This window comes from Ranitomeya imitator, chromosome 4, assembly GCF_032444005.1.
Source record: "Ranitomeya imitator isolate aRanImi1 chromosome 4, aRanImi1.pri, whole genome shotgun sequence".
NCBI lineage: Eukaryota > Metazoa > Chordata > Amphibia > Anura > Dendrobatidae > Ranitomeya > Ranitomeya imitator.
The window spans coordinates 519,526,238-519,543,704 of NC_091285.1; the positions used below are offsets into that span (position 1 = coordinate 519,526,238).

The following is a 17,467-nucleotide window of genomic DNA, read 5'->3' on the forward strand; positions in this document are numbered from 1 at the left end:
GTGGGGTCGATGTCAGGCACCCCAACTGATCAGCTCTTCGCAGGTCCTGGGGCGTCTCTGAAATAAAATGTTTACGGAGCTAGGATACCAAAGCTCCTTTCACTGATTAGTGACCATTCTCAGGTGCTATAATACTCGAAAACTACCACTATGCAGTATACAGAGATTTGGTGTCCCGGCTCTCTATACTATATACTTCCAGCCGCCATAGGACCTCATTGGTGGGAGTGACGGCTGTCGGACTTCCAAGAATCTGATGACTTATCCTAAGGATAGGTCATCAAAATCTCAATCCTGTACAACCTCTAAGGTAATTTGTAGTGTCATTTTGCATCTCTGCCTATATGTAACACAAGAAAATATGAAACCATCTTCACTTTACCACATGTTCTGCTTCCAGGGCTGTGACAATAAGTCTAAGAATTCTTGCCAACATCTTAGTTCTACTCTCGCTTGCCGGCAGTATATACATTATCTACTTTGTGGTCGACAGATCACAAAAACTGGAACGTACAAAAATAGAGCTATCACTTTGGGAGAAAAATGAGGTAAATTAGTTTAATTCTCTTCCTTTCTTGGTGGTAATAATTTGGTTTTGTGACCAGGGTCTACATGTTTCGCATTGCCTAAACAGTGTGGCTAAGCTCTTTACATTACGGACAGTACACCCAATCAGTAGTTTGGCTTCATGAAGTCAGTTTATGATTTACTACTTGCATTTTTAATTTTATGATAGTAAGTATCAATACTTTATGCACTCATTTCTCCAAGATGTTGGTTCCATCTTTTTTTTTTATTCAAATAACCCCTTTTTATTAATTTTATTATTTTTGCTTGCCTAATATTGCTAGGTTTATTGGTTAACAAATATTTCCCATGGGTCAAAAATATTATGTTTTGTAACTGAAAGTAGGCAATGACTGATAAGGTCTTTAATATTGCCTTTGGTGTTGTCATGTTAAATTTCGTATGTATGTTCCTGAGTCATCTAGAAAAACGATTGACTGTTTTCTGCACATCCAAGAAAATCGGTCTGATGCTAATCACACTCTTCTCAGAGTTTGATCAGAGTAGGATCTGATTTTCTTGCAGGTGGAGAGACAAAAAAGTTTCTCCACCTCCTCTATAAAGTCAATCACTGAAAATGTGATGTGATGTCACTTGAGTGCAGTCTGATGATCTCCACGGACCCATAGACATGAATGGGAGAGTGCAATCTAATTATTGGAGGTAAATTGTGCATGCAGTGATTTATTCCTCAGACTGACTCAGTAAAAAAATCGGACACATGCCCAGCCTTATAGAATAATATTGGGACAAGTGCTCCCCATCAAAACAACAGATGGCATTCATCCGAGCTATATGGTCATCTGCACGAGCCCTAAGAATTAATTTGGCTTCTACCTCGTGATCAACTCTGAGAGAAGTTGTGATCAGCCATACATTTACTTTGCAAATGAATGGTTGACCATCTAATACATAAGCCGATAGGTTTCACAAGTTCACGCTCTTAAATGGGGGGTCCAAGAATGTGATTTTGATATAATAAGGCATAGAGGCAGGGGTGGTCCTGACAGGACAACAAATTTAATGGAGAATTGATAACACGTGAATGTAAATATGTTGAGTCTGATATATATGTGGATGCTGTATACTTCTTTACAGGTGAGCGTTGTGGTTTCACTTATAACCATGATTGCTCCTTCAGCATTTGAGCTGGTAGCTGCCTTGGAAATGTATCATCCGAGAACAACATTAAGATTCCAGCTGGCGAGGTGAGAATGAAGAGCATAATTAAGATAATACTGACTTCATGGAGATATGCTATCCAGATATTCACTTTATCCGTTCTGTCTTCAGGGTTCTGGTTTTGTATCTAGGAAACTTGTACAGTTTAATCATTGCCCTACTGGACAAAGTAAACAGCATGAGTGAAGTAAGTTAAAAGTGAAGCTTTTACACAAAATAATTATCAATAAATTCATTGAACTAACTTGACATCTCCCTGGAAGTAGTAGAGATAGTAACGAAACTAACTTCACATCTCCCTCTTAGTAGTGGACAACCCTGCCCAGTACTAGTAACCAACAGAGAAAACAAAGATCCTCCCAAAACAAAATATGTAAAAATTAATTAATCTTTATTTAGTTACCAATGTTAGTTTAAAAAACACATTAGATGACATAAAGCAAAGGAGATGGCAACACATGCCATGCAGAATACGAAAGACACTGTGCAAAGAAATAAATCATTAGTATCAGAAATATAAAGTTGGAAACATGGGTAAACACTTAATGCAAACAATACCTAATATTGCAGCAATGAACTACTGAGAGGTGACAAATATCCTACTAAACATCTCCAGAAGCAGCAAAATATATAAAGTGCTGAGTAATATTACAAAAGTGTCAAGTGCTTGAGATGTGGAAATAATGCAGATTGCAGAGTGATGCTTGGAGATGTCCCGAACCTGTGCTGCGGATCAAGAGGGACGGATGTCAGAAAAACACTCCAAAACATCACTAGTATTTTGTTGCATCGCCTCTGGCTTTTATAACAGCTTGCAGTCTCTGAGGCATGGACTTAATGAGTGTCAGACAGTACTCTTCATCAATCTGGCTCCAACTTTCTCTGATGGCTGTTGCCAGATCAGCTTTGCAGGTTGGAGCCTTGTCATGGACCATTTTCTTCAACGTCCACCAAAGATTTTCAGTTGGATTGAGATCCAGACTATTTGCAGGCCATGACATTGACCTTATGTGTCTTTTTTCAAGGAATGTTTTCACAGTTTTTGTTCTATGGCAGGATTCATTATCATCTTGAAAAATGATTTCATCATCCCCAAACATCTTTTCAATTGATGGGATAGGAAAAGTGTCCAAAATAGCAACATAAACTTGTGCATTTATTGAAGATGTAATGACAGCCATCTCCCCGGTGCCTTTACCTGACATGCAGCACCATATCATCAATAACTCTGGAAATTTGCATATTCTCTTCAGGCTGTCATCTTTATAAATCTCATTGGAATGGCAAATCCCATTTCCTTTAGGTGGTTTCTTACAGTTCGGTCACAGTCGTTGACTCCAGTTTCCACTCATTCGTTCCTCATTTGCTTTGTTGTGCATTTCCTGTTTTGGAGACATGTTGCTTTAATTTCCTTAAACTTGACGCTTTGATGTCTTCCTTGGTCTACCAGTATGTTTGCCTTTAACAGCCTTCCCATGTTGTTTGTATTTGGTCCAGATTGTTGACACAGCTGACTGTGAACAACCAACATGTTTTGCAACATTGCGTGATGATTTACCCTCTTTTAAGAGTTTGATAATCCTCTCCTTTGTTTCAATTGACATCTCTGGAGTTGGAGCCATGATTCATGTCAGTCCACTTGGTGCAACAGGTCTCCAAGGTGTGATCACTCCTTTTTAGATGCAGACTAATGAGCAGATCTATTTTGATGGAGGTGTTATTTTTGGGTATGAAAATTTACAGGGTGATTCCATAATGTTTTCCTCAGAATTGAGTGATTCCATAATTTTTCCCCTATGCTCGGCTAAAAAAAGTAACCATTACTGACTACCACATTTTTTGTTCTTGATTTCTTTTAGTGTTTCTTAAAGCCAGAAAGTTGCCATTTGAAATGACTTTAGTTTTGTGCCATGTCTGTGATCTGCTTTTTTTCTACAAAATTATGAACTGAATGAACATCCTCCAAGGCCGGTGGTACCATAATTTTTGCCTAGAGTTGTACTTACCTTCCGTGCCAGCACTCCCGTTCCTATAACAAAACTGAATACAGGGATCACCATAAAATGGAAAATATTTTATTGAAACATACAGCACAGAAGTATAAAAATATTTCAAAAGTAAAACATGCCATGAAGAAACACAATTAGCCTGAAATAAGGCTGAGATGCCCACGTCTATCGAAACCAACCATCAAAATAGACTGATCAGATTAAATAACAATACAATATAAATAGAATCCCTGAGGAAATTTGCATGTGTTGTCAACAATCTGTGCCCAAAAAATGAAACTAGGTAAAGTCAGCAAATACATTTTAATGCAAAGTTAGTATCAGTAAAGGCTAACAATATATATTTCCATCAATATGTACTGACAAAGATAAAAAAACAGCAGTTTCAAAAATCTGCCTAAATATGGAACAAACCAAACTTGAACAATCCCTTCTCATACACCACTCCTGGCCCCGATAAAATAAAAAAGCTTATGCTCAGGACCAGTGCTGTTCCATCGGTTTCAGAACTCGTGAACAAGGGGCTGTCATGTGGTTGTTAGAACATACCTGGCACCCAATCAGGGCTGGCATCACTGGCCTCACCTTTGGACAAATCGAACATCAGAAGGAAGGACTGGCACAGACAGTGACACCAGCACTGATTGGACACCAGGCTCATGTGTCATAACAACCACACGAGAGCCCCAGGAACGAGAGTATCGACACCGCTGTAATAGTACTGACACAGGAGATGAGTATGAGCTTTTTTATTTTATCGGATCCAAGCGTTTTCATATATTTTTTCACGTTTTCTTTCAGAATAGCAGTAATGACACATTCAGAGACGCTGCCCCTCTCTATGCTACCGCAGCAGTCACTGTGTTTTCTACCGCAACTCCTGCTGTTGGAATGGACACAAACTCTACACTTCTTCTAGAATTTGAGCAGAACTTGACAAAACCGTTGGCACTTATTGACAACCAGACAACACTGTCTATTATACCAACCATCCGACCACATAAGAATGAATGTTGGGAAACCTATGTAGGACAGGTGAGTTAATAACAGTGGTACATGGCAAATGACTTATGTACAGTAGGCAAAATGTAGTTAAAGGCTACAACAAAGGCAGGATGCTATGTGAGAAAGATACCTGCACAGTTTGTGGATACCCATGAAATATATGTATTGTGTTCAATCCGGATCCTAGGCAATCCACTCCACTGATCACGGATTAAGCTTGCAAAGTATCAATCAGCTTTGTTTGAAGTGAAGAAAAAGGGTTTTCCAAACCAGCAAAGCCAATTGAAAGCAAAGTTTTTTTTATTCTGACTTCATTAAAATAGTGGCATGGGCATATCAAATACCGACGAGTCTCAAATCTAGCTGAGTCATAATCAAAGGTATATATATATATATATATATATATATATATATACACATTGCTCAAAAAAATGAAGGGAACACTTAAGCAACAGAATATAACTCCAAGTAAATCCAACTTCTGTGAAATCAAACTGTCCACATAGGAAGCAACACTGACAATCAATTTAACATGCTGTGGTGCAAATTGAATAGAAAACAGATGGAAATTATTGGCAATTGTCAAGACACACTCAATAAAGGAGTGGTTCTGCAGGTGGTGACCACATACAACATCTCAGTACCAATGCTTTCTGGCTGATGTTTTGGTCACTTTTGAATGTTGTTTGTGCTTTCACACTCATGGTAGCATGAGACGGACTCTAATACCCATACAAGCGGCTCAGGTAGTGCAGCTCATCCAGGATGGCACATCAATGCGAGCTGTGGAAAGTAGGTTTGCGTTGTCTGTCAGTGTAGTCTCCAGAGGCTGGAGACACTACCAGGAGATAAGACAGTACACCAGAGACAAGGAGGGGGTTGTAGGAGGGCAAAAACCCAGCAACAGGACCGGTACCTCAGCCTTTGTGCAAAGAGGAACAGGAGGAGCACTGCCAAAGCATGTGTCTGCACAAACGGTTAGAAATCGACTCCATGAGGATGGTCTGAGTGGCCGACGTCCATAAATGGGGGTTGTGCTCACAACCCAACACCATGCAGGATGCTTGGCATTTGCAACAGAACATCAGGATTGGCAAATTCGCCACTGGTGCCCTGTGCTCTATACAGATGAATGCAGGTTCACACTGAGCACATGTGACAGAGTCTGTAGACACCATGGAGAGCGAACTTCTGCCTGTAACATCCTTCAGCATGACCTGTTTGGCAGTGGGTCAGTAATGGCGTGAGCTGACATTTCTTTGGAGGGCCACACAGCCCTCCATGTGCTCACCAGAGGTAGCCTGACTGCCATTAGGTACTGAGATGAGATCCTCAGACTCCTTGTGAGACCAAATGCTGGTTCAGTTGGCACCAGGTTCCTCCTACTGCAGAGCAATGCCAGACCTCATGTGGCTGGAGTGTGTCAGCAGTTCCTGCAAGATGACGCCATTAAAGTTATGGACTGGCCCGCCCGTTCCCCAGACCTGAACCCCATTGAACGCTTCTGGGACATCATGTCTCGCACCATCCACCAATGTCATGTTGCACCACAGACTGTCCAGGAGTTAGCGGATGCTTTAGTCCAAGTCTGGGAGGAGATCCCTCAGGAGACCATCCGCTGCCTCATCAGGAGCATGCCCAGGCATTGTAGGGAGGTCATGCAGGCACGTGGAGGCCACACACACTACTGAGCATCATTTGCTTGTCTTGAGGCATTTCCACTGAAGTTGGATCAGCCTCTAACTTCATTTTCCACTTTGATTTTAAGCATCATTCCAACTCCAGACCTCCGTGAGCTATTAGTTGTGATTCAGTTGATAATTTTTTGTAGATGGACTGGCCTGTCTCGTGGTAGCACCTCCAGCCTCTGGACACTACACTGACAGACACAGCAAACTTTCTTGCCACAGCTCGCATTGATGGGCCATCCTGGATGAGCTGCACTACCTGAGCCACTTGTATGGGTTATAGAGTCCGTCCCATGCTACCACGAGTGTGAAAGCACAAACAACATTCAAAAGTGACCAAAACATCAGCCAGAAAGCATTGGTACGGAGATGTTGTCTGTGGTCGCCATCTGCAGAACCATTCCTTTATTGAGTGTGTCTTGATAATTGCCAATAATTTCCATCTGCTGTCTATTCCATTTGCACAACAGCATGTGAGATTGATTGTAAAACAGTGTTGCTTCCTAAGTGGACAGTTTGATTTCACAGAAGTTTGATTTACTTGGAGTTATATTCTGTTGTTTAAGTGTTCCCTTTATTTTTCTTGAGCAGTGCATACAGTTAGGGCCAGAAATATTTGGACAGTGACACAATTTTCGCGAGTTGGGCTCTGCATGCCACCACATTGGATTTGAAATGAAACCTCTACAACAGAATTCAAGTGCAGATTGTAACGTTTAATTTGAAGGGTTGAACAAAAATATCTGATAGAAAATGTAGGAATTGTACACATTTCTTTACAAACACTCCACATTTTAGGAGGTCAAAAGTAATTGGACAAATAAACATAACCCAAACAAAATATTTTTATTTTCAATATTTTGTTGCAAATCCTTTGGAGGCAATCACTGCCTTAAGTCTGGAACCCATAGACATCACCAAACGCTGGGTTTCCTCCTTCTTAATGCTTTGCCAGGCCTTTACAGCCGCAGCCTTCAGGTCTTGCTTGTTTGTGGGTCTTTCCGTCTTAAGTCTGGATTTGAGCAAGTGAAATGCATGCTCAATTGGGTTTAGATCTGGAGATTGACTTGGCCATTGCAGAATGTTCCACTTTTTGGCACTCATGAACTCCTGGGTAGCTTTGGCTGTATGCTTGGGGTCATTGTCCATCTGTACAATGAAGCGTCGTCCAATCAACATCAGCATTTGGCTGAATCTGGGCTGAAAGTATATCCCGGTACACTTCAGAATTCATCCGGCTACTCTTGTCTGCTCTTATGTCATCAATAAACACAAGTGACCCAGTGCCATTGAAAGCCATGCATGCCCATGCCATCACGTTGCCTCCACCATGTTTTACAGAGGATGTGGTGTGCCTTGGATCATGTGCCGTTCCCTTTCTTCTCCAAACTTTTTTCTTCCCATCATTCTGGTACAGGTTGATCTTTGTCTCATCTGTCCATAGAATACTTTTCCAGAACTGAGCTGGCTTCTTGAGGTGTTTTTCTGCAAATTTAACTCTGGCCTGTCTATTTTTGTTATTGATGAATGGTTTGCATCTAGATGTGAACCCTTTGTATTTACTGTCATGGAGTTTTCTCTTTACTGTTGACTTAGAGACAGATACACCTACTTCACTGAGAGTGTTCTGGACTTCAGTTGATGTTGTGAACGGGTTCTTCTTCACCAAATTAAGTATGCGGCGATCATCCACCACTGTTGTCATCCGTGGACGCCCAGGCCTTTTTGAGTTCCCAAGCTCACCAGTCAATTCCTTTTTTCTCAGAATGTACCCAACTGTTGATTTTGCTACTCCAAGCATGTCTGCTATCTCTCTGATGGATTTTTTCTTTTTTTTCAGCCTCAGGATGTTCTGCTTCACCTCAATTGAGAGTTCCTTTGACCGCATGTTGTCTGCTCACAGCAACAGCTTCCAAATGCAAAACCACACACCTGGAATCCACCCCTGACCTTTTAACTACTTCATTGATTACAGGTTAACAAGGGAGACGCCTTCAGAGTTAATTGCAGCCCTTAGAGTCCATTGTCCAATTACTTTTGGTCCCTTGAAAAAGAGGACGCTATGCATTACAGAGCTATGATTCCTAAACCCTTTCTCCGATTTGGATGTGGAAACTATCATATTGCAGCTGGGAGTGAGCACTTTCAGCCCATATTATATATATAATTGTATTTCTGAACATGTTTTTGTAAACAGCTAAAATAACAAAACTTGTGTCACTGTCCAAATATTTCTGGCCCTAACTGTATATACTGTATATAAATTAAATCAAGCAGCTTTGTTTGAAGTAATCAAAAAGAGTTTTCCAATCCAGAAGAGCCAATTAAAAGCAAAGCAAACTTTTTATTGTGACTTCATTAAAATAGTAGAACGGGCAAAATACATACTGTTGTGTTTCAAGCCTGGCTTGATGTTATATGTTTCATATGTCTTAATCAAAGATAAATAAAAAAAATTATGATAAAAAGTGCACTTTTGTTATCTCTACCAAAAATTTCTAAGTTGGAAAAATGGCTTTAGTTAACAACATGTGAAACTTTAGCAAATTGTTTAATCATCTACATTAATGACTGGAATCTTCCCATTCCAGGAGATGTTGAAGCTTTCCATTATTGATATGATTTTCACAGTGGCCAGTATCCTCCTTATTGACTTTTTCCGTGGCCTGTTTGTACGGTATTTGAGTGACTGCTGTTGCTGGGACCTTGAAAGCAAATTTGTGAGTAGAAGATAAAATACTTGTAAAGTTATAATCCTCAGCTCAAGAAAATAAAACATTTTGAATATGGGTACAAAATATTTCTAAAGTAGTTAGAAACACCTGGTGGAGACAAGAGAGTTTCTAGAAAAGGATACATATACATATTTTTTTTTTTACTTTTAGCATCTGATGGATTTTAGAATTACTAGATGTCAAGGTGTCACATTTCATATTACTTGGATGGTGGTTGCAGGAGGTTATTGATAAATTGTGGATTTTATGGATTTACACAACACAGATTTGCATAGTTGACATCAAATATGCAATAAGTATATAGCTCATTCATTACATCACGGGTGTGTCAGTATCTTTCACAGACAATAAGATTTTATTCATCCTGACATGTCTTTTCTATAATTGTTTAATACGTGCAAGGATGATGCTCTGTGGAGGGATCATCTCTCCATGTCTGTCCTCGCTGTTGAGTATGGATAGTTATTAGCTAAATTATGTTTGGATGTTTAACAAGGGAATAAGATGTAATTTGATTTGCCTGTTTTGTGGTTTGGATTTAACCCTGTCTACAGACTTTGACCTACATTATGTAATGTAATGATTCTTTGGAATTTATATGAATGTTTCATATGTATTCAGCCAGAATATGGAGAATTCAAAATTGCTGAGAATGTTCTACATCTGGTCTACAACCAAGGAATGATATGGTATGTACTCAAAATTATATTCAAGTTGTATGTATTTATAGGCTTTGATCTATTGATTTGGTGCATGTTACATTGCTTGGGAGCTGAAAAGGAGTAACTGCCAGCACATTTTTGGATCCAGCTAAATAGCCCTGAATATTTACACAATACCTAATATCTCCAGTATATCCAAGTGCCGCCATGTACCCTCCATATACAGTTCAGCAAGATGTTAGCTATAACACTATTTAAAATGCCTGTTTCCGTGTTTATTATCCGTGTTATCCATGAATTATTATTTGCTTATGAGTGTGCACTTAACGCTAGCACGGAACAGCAGATGCAGCATGAAATGGACTGTTTTTTGCAAACCTGCAACAGTTTTGGTCTTGAGATCAACATTAGAAAAACTGAAGTTATGTATCAACCTGTTCCAGGGAAAATATACAAGGAGCCACGTATCACGGTGAAGGAGAAAAAGCTCAAAGCAGTCGATAACTTCACCTACTTAGGCAGCACACTTTCCCGTGAAGTAACCATAGACGCTGGGGTTAATAACAGAATTGCCAAAGCCAGTGCCGCCTTTGGGAGACTGCGTAAGAACGTCTGGCAACGAAGGGGACTCAGCCTTACCACCAAGCTGAAGGTCTACTGCACGGTGGTCCTCACCACACTTCTCTATGCTAGCGAGACCTGGACAGTCTACAGCCGGCATGCTAAACAGCTTAATCATTTTCACATGAGTTGCCTCCGCAGACTCCACCACATCATGTGGCAAGACAATGTCCCAGACACGGCAGTTCTGTAACAAACTGGGCTCTGCAGTGTTTACATTCTCCTGCTGAAAGTCCAAGCCAGGTGGGCTGGACATGTGGTCAGAATGCCTGACAGCCGACTAACGAGACAACTGTACGGAGAACTGTGCCAAGGAAAGTGAGCAGTTGGGTGGCAGAAGAAGCGCTATAAAGACTGCCTTAAAGTGTCTCTCAAAAACCTGGAAGTCAACACCAATTAATGGGAAGAGCTTGCCCTGGATCGTCCAGGTTGGCGGGCAGGATCACCTCAGGAGCATGTGCAGCTGAAGATAAGAAAATCTTTGATGCAAAAAGAAAGCGTGCTGTCCGCAAGGCACAAGTAGAATCTGGTGTACTAACTACATCTGCTTCCTTATGTCAAGTATGTGGGCGAACCTTCAGGGCCCGGATTGGACTCATCAGCCACCTCTTGACCCATAACTACTAATTCTCTTCTAACCCTGAAGTCATGGTCATCTTCGACTACGAAGGACGAACATCATCATTTAAAATGCCTAAAATACCATACATGTGCATTCATAATCCCCACTTTTCAAAGGTCTTCCATGTACCCCTCCAAGTGCCTACTTTAGCTTACGGTGCATATACAGAATGAAATGCATGACAAATGTGTTAGGCAGTACTTACTGTTTTTGCTGCCCTGGGCATTAAGTCTACTCTATGTCTGCCCCCATTTAAGGCCCAAGACTTGCCAATTGTCATTATGATTTACTTGTGTTATGCTGTCTTGACATGCAGATAATCAGCACTCTAAACAGGTTGCCAATAATAAGTTTTAATGTATTTGTAATCCTTTAGTGACTGGGAAATTTTCATTTTTGAAGTTTTGTTTTGTAAATGAGAAATGAAAAAAAAGTAAAATTACATCAAAAACACATGTAAAAAAGTATCACAAACACTTGTAAAAATGCATTAAAAACATGCACCTTTTATGCAGTGTTTTTTCTACCAACACTCGTTTTTTTGGTGCAGAAAAATGTGTTGCAAATACTCAACAGGTGCACAAACTATATAAGTAACTCTGAAATGTGGTTATTATTATTAATATGCTATGCTCATATAGCGCTATCATATTCCACAGCACTGTACCGACATTATTATTACTGTCCCCATTGGGGTCACAATCTAAATTCCCTATCAGTATGTCTTTGGAGTGTGGGAGGAAACCGGAGTACCCTGAGGAAACCTACACAAACACGGGGAGAACATACAAACTACTTGCAGATGTTTTCCTTGGTGCTAACCACTGAGCCACCATGCTGCCACATTATATTCACAAATTTCACTGCTGAGAGTTGATGACTTGCTGGGTGACCCAATTGGTATAGCAATTTAATTCACAATTGAATAATGCCATGACGAAATAATAATAATAATGCCTCTGATGAAAACAACACTGCACAGGACTCAAAGCAGCTGCATGTATACACAAATACATGAACAATATGGATTTAGAGAAAAGACTACTGGGAAGCATGGGAAAAGTAATATGCTTGTGTGTTTATTTGTAATAGTAGAAGTTTTCTAATGGTAAACGTGCTCACGATCCTTATCATTTTCCAGGATGGGAGCTTTTTTTTCTCCTTGTCTTCCTGCTTTCAATGTTTTCAAATTGATAGGACTGATGTATTTAAGAAGCTGGGCAGTGCTGACCTGCAATGTTCCACACCAGCAGGTTTTCCGAGCTTCAAGGTCAGTAGTAAGTAGCTCATAAGAAGCCAAAGCACAATACAGTATCTCAGCTCCCAACTACATTATAATGATAAATGAAGTTCATTTCCTGGGAAGGTTATACAGTTCTACAAATGTATTGCTCCAATTTCCTCCTGTTGAAGATAAGGTCACACTAGAAGGCCATGTTGTTTTTTGAGGACTTTACATCAAGTAAACTAAATTTGTATATGGTCATTGTATGGACTGCAATGCCAAGACTGATTATGGTTCTTTTGACCCAGTCTAGCAGCTTATTTGGGCTACATTTTTGGGTCAGGAGACTGAAGGTCAGTCCAGGCATTGTGGTCCATACACAGAATGTGAACTATGGATAAATGAATTCAGTGTTTAAGGGGTTGTGCACGAAGTACATTTTAATTAACACATCTTGGAATAATAAGTTCCACAACTAGATGTGTTAAAAAAATGTTCTAGTGCTGAGATAATCTTAAAATTGTGCCCCTGCTGTGTAATGTATAAAACCAAGTAGAGATGCTCCAGTTCAAAGTTGGCACATACCATAGCTCCTGGCCAGAGGGGAACATCAGTCACTTATGATAAGTGATTATACAGATGAAATAGCAGAGGTTTCTGAGGTAGCACAGCAGTAAGTGTTTCTGCCATGTCTCCAGCCCTCTGAACTCATTATGAATTAAGTTAATGACATGAAAGCACAGTGTTTTATGATGAGCTCAAAGGGCTGGAGACGTGACAGAAACACTTGCTCCTGTGTTACCTCAGAAAGCAGCAACTGCAAGCTCCTGCCATTTTGTCTGTATACTCACTTATCATAATTGACTTATGCTCCCCTCCTGGCCAGCAGCTGTGATCTGGAGCAGCATGGCAGGGTCTGACAAAGCAAATACCAGTATATATGAGGGGAACATTTATAAGGTTATCTCACCTCAGGAATGTTTTTTAACATATCCAACTGTGGAGCTTATTAATATTCCAAGATCTATTTATTAAAATATAGTTTATTCATGGAACAACCATTTTAAGAATATACTGATAGTTAGCAAATCTGATGTAATTACTATGGTTCTTCTCAGGTATAAATAATTAAATGATATATTTTATCCATGATCCTAACAGAATTGAAAAGTTTATGTAATTGCCCATGTAGTTATTCTTTTTTGCTATTTTTTAAACTTATTTAACAAAAAGCATCAACCTTAAAATTAGGCTATGTGCACATGTTGCGGATTTTCCTGCGGATCCGCAGCATTTTTAACAGTAGCATGTTAATCTATGGAAAACCAAATCCGATGTGCACATGCTGCGGAAAAAAACATGCAGGGATACAGCGTTGTTTTTCCGCAGCATGTCAATTCTTTGTGCGGATCTACAACGTTTCTGCACCCATAGACTTGCATTGAGTCAGGCACATCCGCAGCAAAACCGCAGATGTAAAAAAGATCTGCGGTTTAGCTGCGGGGGGGGAAACGCTGCAGATCGGGAGGAGGGAGTGTGTGGGCGGAGTGTGGGCAGTGACTGTGTGCATGTATGTGTGTGCGGGCAGGTTCTGCGGGTTGTCCGTGGGTCTGCCGGGGCGTCTGTGGGTTGTTCCGGGGTGTACCGCGCTGTCCGTGTATGTGTGGGGCTGTCTGGGTGTGTGCAGCGCTGTCCGGGTGTGTATGTGTGTGTGTGTGTGTGCAGGCATCGTCCGATGGGACAAGTCTGCTACAGTAACAGTGATTGGCACATTAGCCAATGATGGGACAGTAGTAGCCCCATCATCCGGCTAATGTGTTGAATGTAAAAAACAAAACAAAAAAAAAACACATACATACAACATACAGTGCATACAACATACAACATACAGTATATACAACATACAGCACATACTGTACATACAACATACAACAGAACATACAACATATAACATACAGTACAAACAACATACAACAGTACATACAACATACACTATATACAATATATGACATACAGTACATACAACCTATGACATACACCAGTACATACAACATACACCATATGACATACAGTACATACAAAATACAACAGTACATACAACATTTGACATACAGTACATACAACATACAACAGTACATACAACATATGACATACAGTACATACAACATTCAACAGTACATACAACATACAACATACGACATGCAGTACATACAACATATGACATACAGTACATACAACATACAACAGAACATACAACATGTGACATACAGAACATACAACAGTACATATAACATACATATGACATACAGTACATACAACATACTACATGCAACAGTACATACAACACATACATATAGATATACAGTACATATAAACAACACATACAGTACATACAACATAGAGTACATACTTACCATCACCTTGATCCCTGAATCCATTGCTCACCGGTAAAAAATATTAAAAGAATAAAAAAACAATATACTCCCTGTGTCCACAGATATAAAAATTAATACGAGTGTCCCAAGACGATCTCCCGTGGAGAGCGGCCACATCAGCTGATGCAACCGCTCTCCAGGGGCTCCGGGATACAATGACGGAAGGTATCCTTCCGCACTGTATCCCTCTGCTGCTGTGAGAAATAGTTCCCACTCTCACTTGTGGCACTGCTGTGTGGGAAAATTTCCATGCAGCTTTGCCAAAAAGTGAGAACAATGAACTCAGGTAACCTCTTCAGTGATGCACTGCAGGAGTTACTGTCTCCTGTCAGTGTGTCACTGGAGGCCTATAGAGCAGTGACATCCCCCGATGTCACTGTTCTATAGGGGGGATCATCGTGGGGCACTCGTATTTAATTGGACTACGGCGGAAAGTGAGTATGTGGTTGGTTTATTATTTTTAATTTTTTGTAGGCGATCGAGTATGGTAAGTATGGTGAAGTTAAGAATATTAAAATACTTTTTTTTGGCTGTGTCTTTGTTTTTTTTAACCACTATAGGATTAGTAATGGATAGGTGTTTTATTGACGCCTCTCCATTATTAACCGGGCTTAATGTCACATTACAATAGCAAGGTGACATTAACCCCTTACTACCCCATATCCCACCGCTACAGGGGAGTGGGAAGAGAGGGGCTAAGTGCTGGAATTGGCGCATCTTACAGATGCGCCATTTCTGGGGCGGCTGGGGGCTGGTATTTGTAGCCGCAGGGCAAATATCCATGGCCCCTCTCTAGGCTATAAAATATAGGGGGACCTCACGTCATTTTTTGGGGGGTCCCTCTATTTTAATAGCCAGTAAAGGCAACGCAGACAGCTGCAGGCTGCTATTCATAGCCTGGGAAGGGGCCATGGGTATTACCCTCTTCCCAAGCTACAAATATTGGCCCCTGGCTGACGGTTTTCCCCCTCTGGTGCAGAAAATTGTGCGGGAGACAACGCCATTTTTTTCCATTTTTTTTTTTTTTTAAATTAAACGTTCATTAATCAACATCGGTCTTGCTATTATATACAGTACAGACCAAAAGTTTGGACACACCTTCTCATTTAAAGATTTTTCTGTATTTTCATGACTATGAAAATTGTATATTCACACTGAAGGCATCAAATCTATGAATTAACACATGTGGAATTATATACTTAACAAAAAAGTGTGAAACAGCTGAAATTATGTCTTATATTCTAGGTTCTTCAAAGTAGCCACCCTTTGCTTTGATGACTGCTTTGCACACTCTTGGCATTCTCTTGATGAGCTTCAAGAGGTAGTCACCGGCAGTGGTCTTCCAACAATCTTGAAGGAGTTCCCAGAGATGCTTAGCACTTGTTGGCCCTTTTGCCTTCACTCTGTGGTCCAGCTCACCCCAAACCATATCGATTGGGTTCAGGTCTGGTGACTGTGGAGGCCAGGTCATCTGGCGTAGCACCCCATCACTCTCCTTCTTGGTCAAATAGCCCTTACACAGCCTGGAGGTGTGTTTGGGGTCATTGTTCTGTTGAAAAATAAATGATGATCCAAATAAACACAAACCGGATGGAATAGCATGCCGCTGCAAGATGCTGTGGTAGCCATGCTGGTTCAGTATGCCTTCAATTTTGAATAAATCCCCAACAGTGTCAGCAGCAAAGCCCCCCCACACACCATCACACCTCCTCCTCCATGCTTCACGGTGGGAACCAGGCATGAAGAGTCCATCCATTCACTTATTCTGCGTCGAACAAAGACACGGTGGTTGGAACCAAAGATCTCAAATTTGGACTCATCAGACCAAAGCACAGATTTCCACTTGTCTAATGTCCATTCCTTGTGTTCTTTAGCCCAAACAAGTCTCTTCTGCTTGTTGCCTGTCCTTAGCAGTGGTTTTCTAGCAGCTATTTTACCATGAAGGCCTGCTGCATAAAGTCTCCTCTTAACAGTTGTTGTAGAGATGTGTCTGCTGCTAGAACTCTGTGGGGCATTGACTTGGTCTCTAATCTGAGCTGCTGTTAACCTGAGATTTCTGAGGCTGGTGACTCGGATAAACGTATCCTCAGAAGCAGAGATGACTCTTGGTCTTCCTTTCCTGGGGCGGTCCTCATGTGAGCTGGTTTCTTTGTAGCGCTTGATGGTTTTAGCCACTGCACTTGGGGACACTTTCAAAGTTTTCCCATTTTTTCGGACTGACTGACCTTCATTTCTTAAAGTTGTGATGGCCACTCATTTTTCTTTACTTAGCTGCTTTTTTCTTGCCATAATACAAATTCTAACAGTCTATTCAGTAGGACTATCAGCTGTGTATCCACCAGACTTCTGCACAATACAACTGATGGTCCCAACCCCATTTATAAGGCAAGAAATCCCAATTATTAAACCTGACAGGGCACACCTGTGAAGTGAAAACCATTCCCGGGGACTACCTCTTGAAGCTCATCGAGAGAATGCCAAGAGTTTGCAAAGCAGTCATCAAAGCAAAAAGTGGCTACTTTGAAGAACCTAGACTATAAGACATAACTTCAGTTGTTTCACACTTTTTTGTTAAATATATAATTCCACATGTGTTAATTCATAGTTTTGATACCTTCAGTGTGAATGTACAATTTTCATAGTCATGAAAATACAGAAAAATCTTTAAATGAGAAGGTGTGTCCAAACTTTTGGTCTGTACTGTATCTATGGATAT

At 40.6% G+C, this 17,467-nt stretch overlaps 1 protein-coding gene across 1 annotated transcript in view; it reads left to right on the forward strand.

The window, feature by feature from the left end:
- TMC3 (transmembrane channel like 3) overlaps window positions 1-17,467 on the forward strand; it is a 131,904-nt gene that overhangs the window by 55,362 nt on the left and 59,075 nt on the right. The window contains exons 10-16 of the mRNA XM_069762130.1: window positions 401-548; window positions 1,666-1,775; window positions 1,861-1,936; window positions 4,560-4,793; window positions 9,043-9,171; window positions 9,808-9,875; window positions 12,233-12,361. Of these exons, the coding sequence (XP_069618231.1) occupies window positions 401-548; window positions 1,666-1,775; window positions 1,861-1,936; window positions 4,560-4,793; window positions 9,043-9,171; window positions 9,808-9,875; window positions 12,233-12,361 (894 nt within the window). The remainder of the gene's footprint in view (window positions 1-400; window positions 549-1,665; window positions 1,776-1,860; window positions 1,937-4,559; window positions 4,794-9,042; window positions 9,172-9,807; window positions 9,876-12,232; window positions 12,362-17,467) is intronic.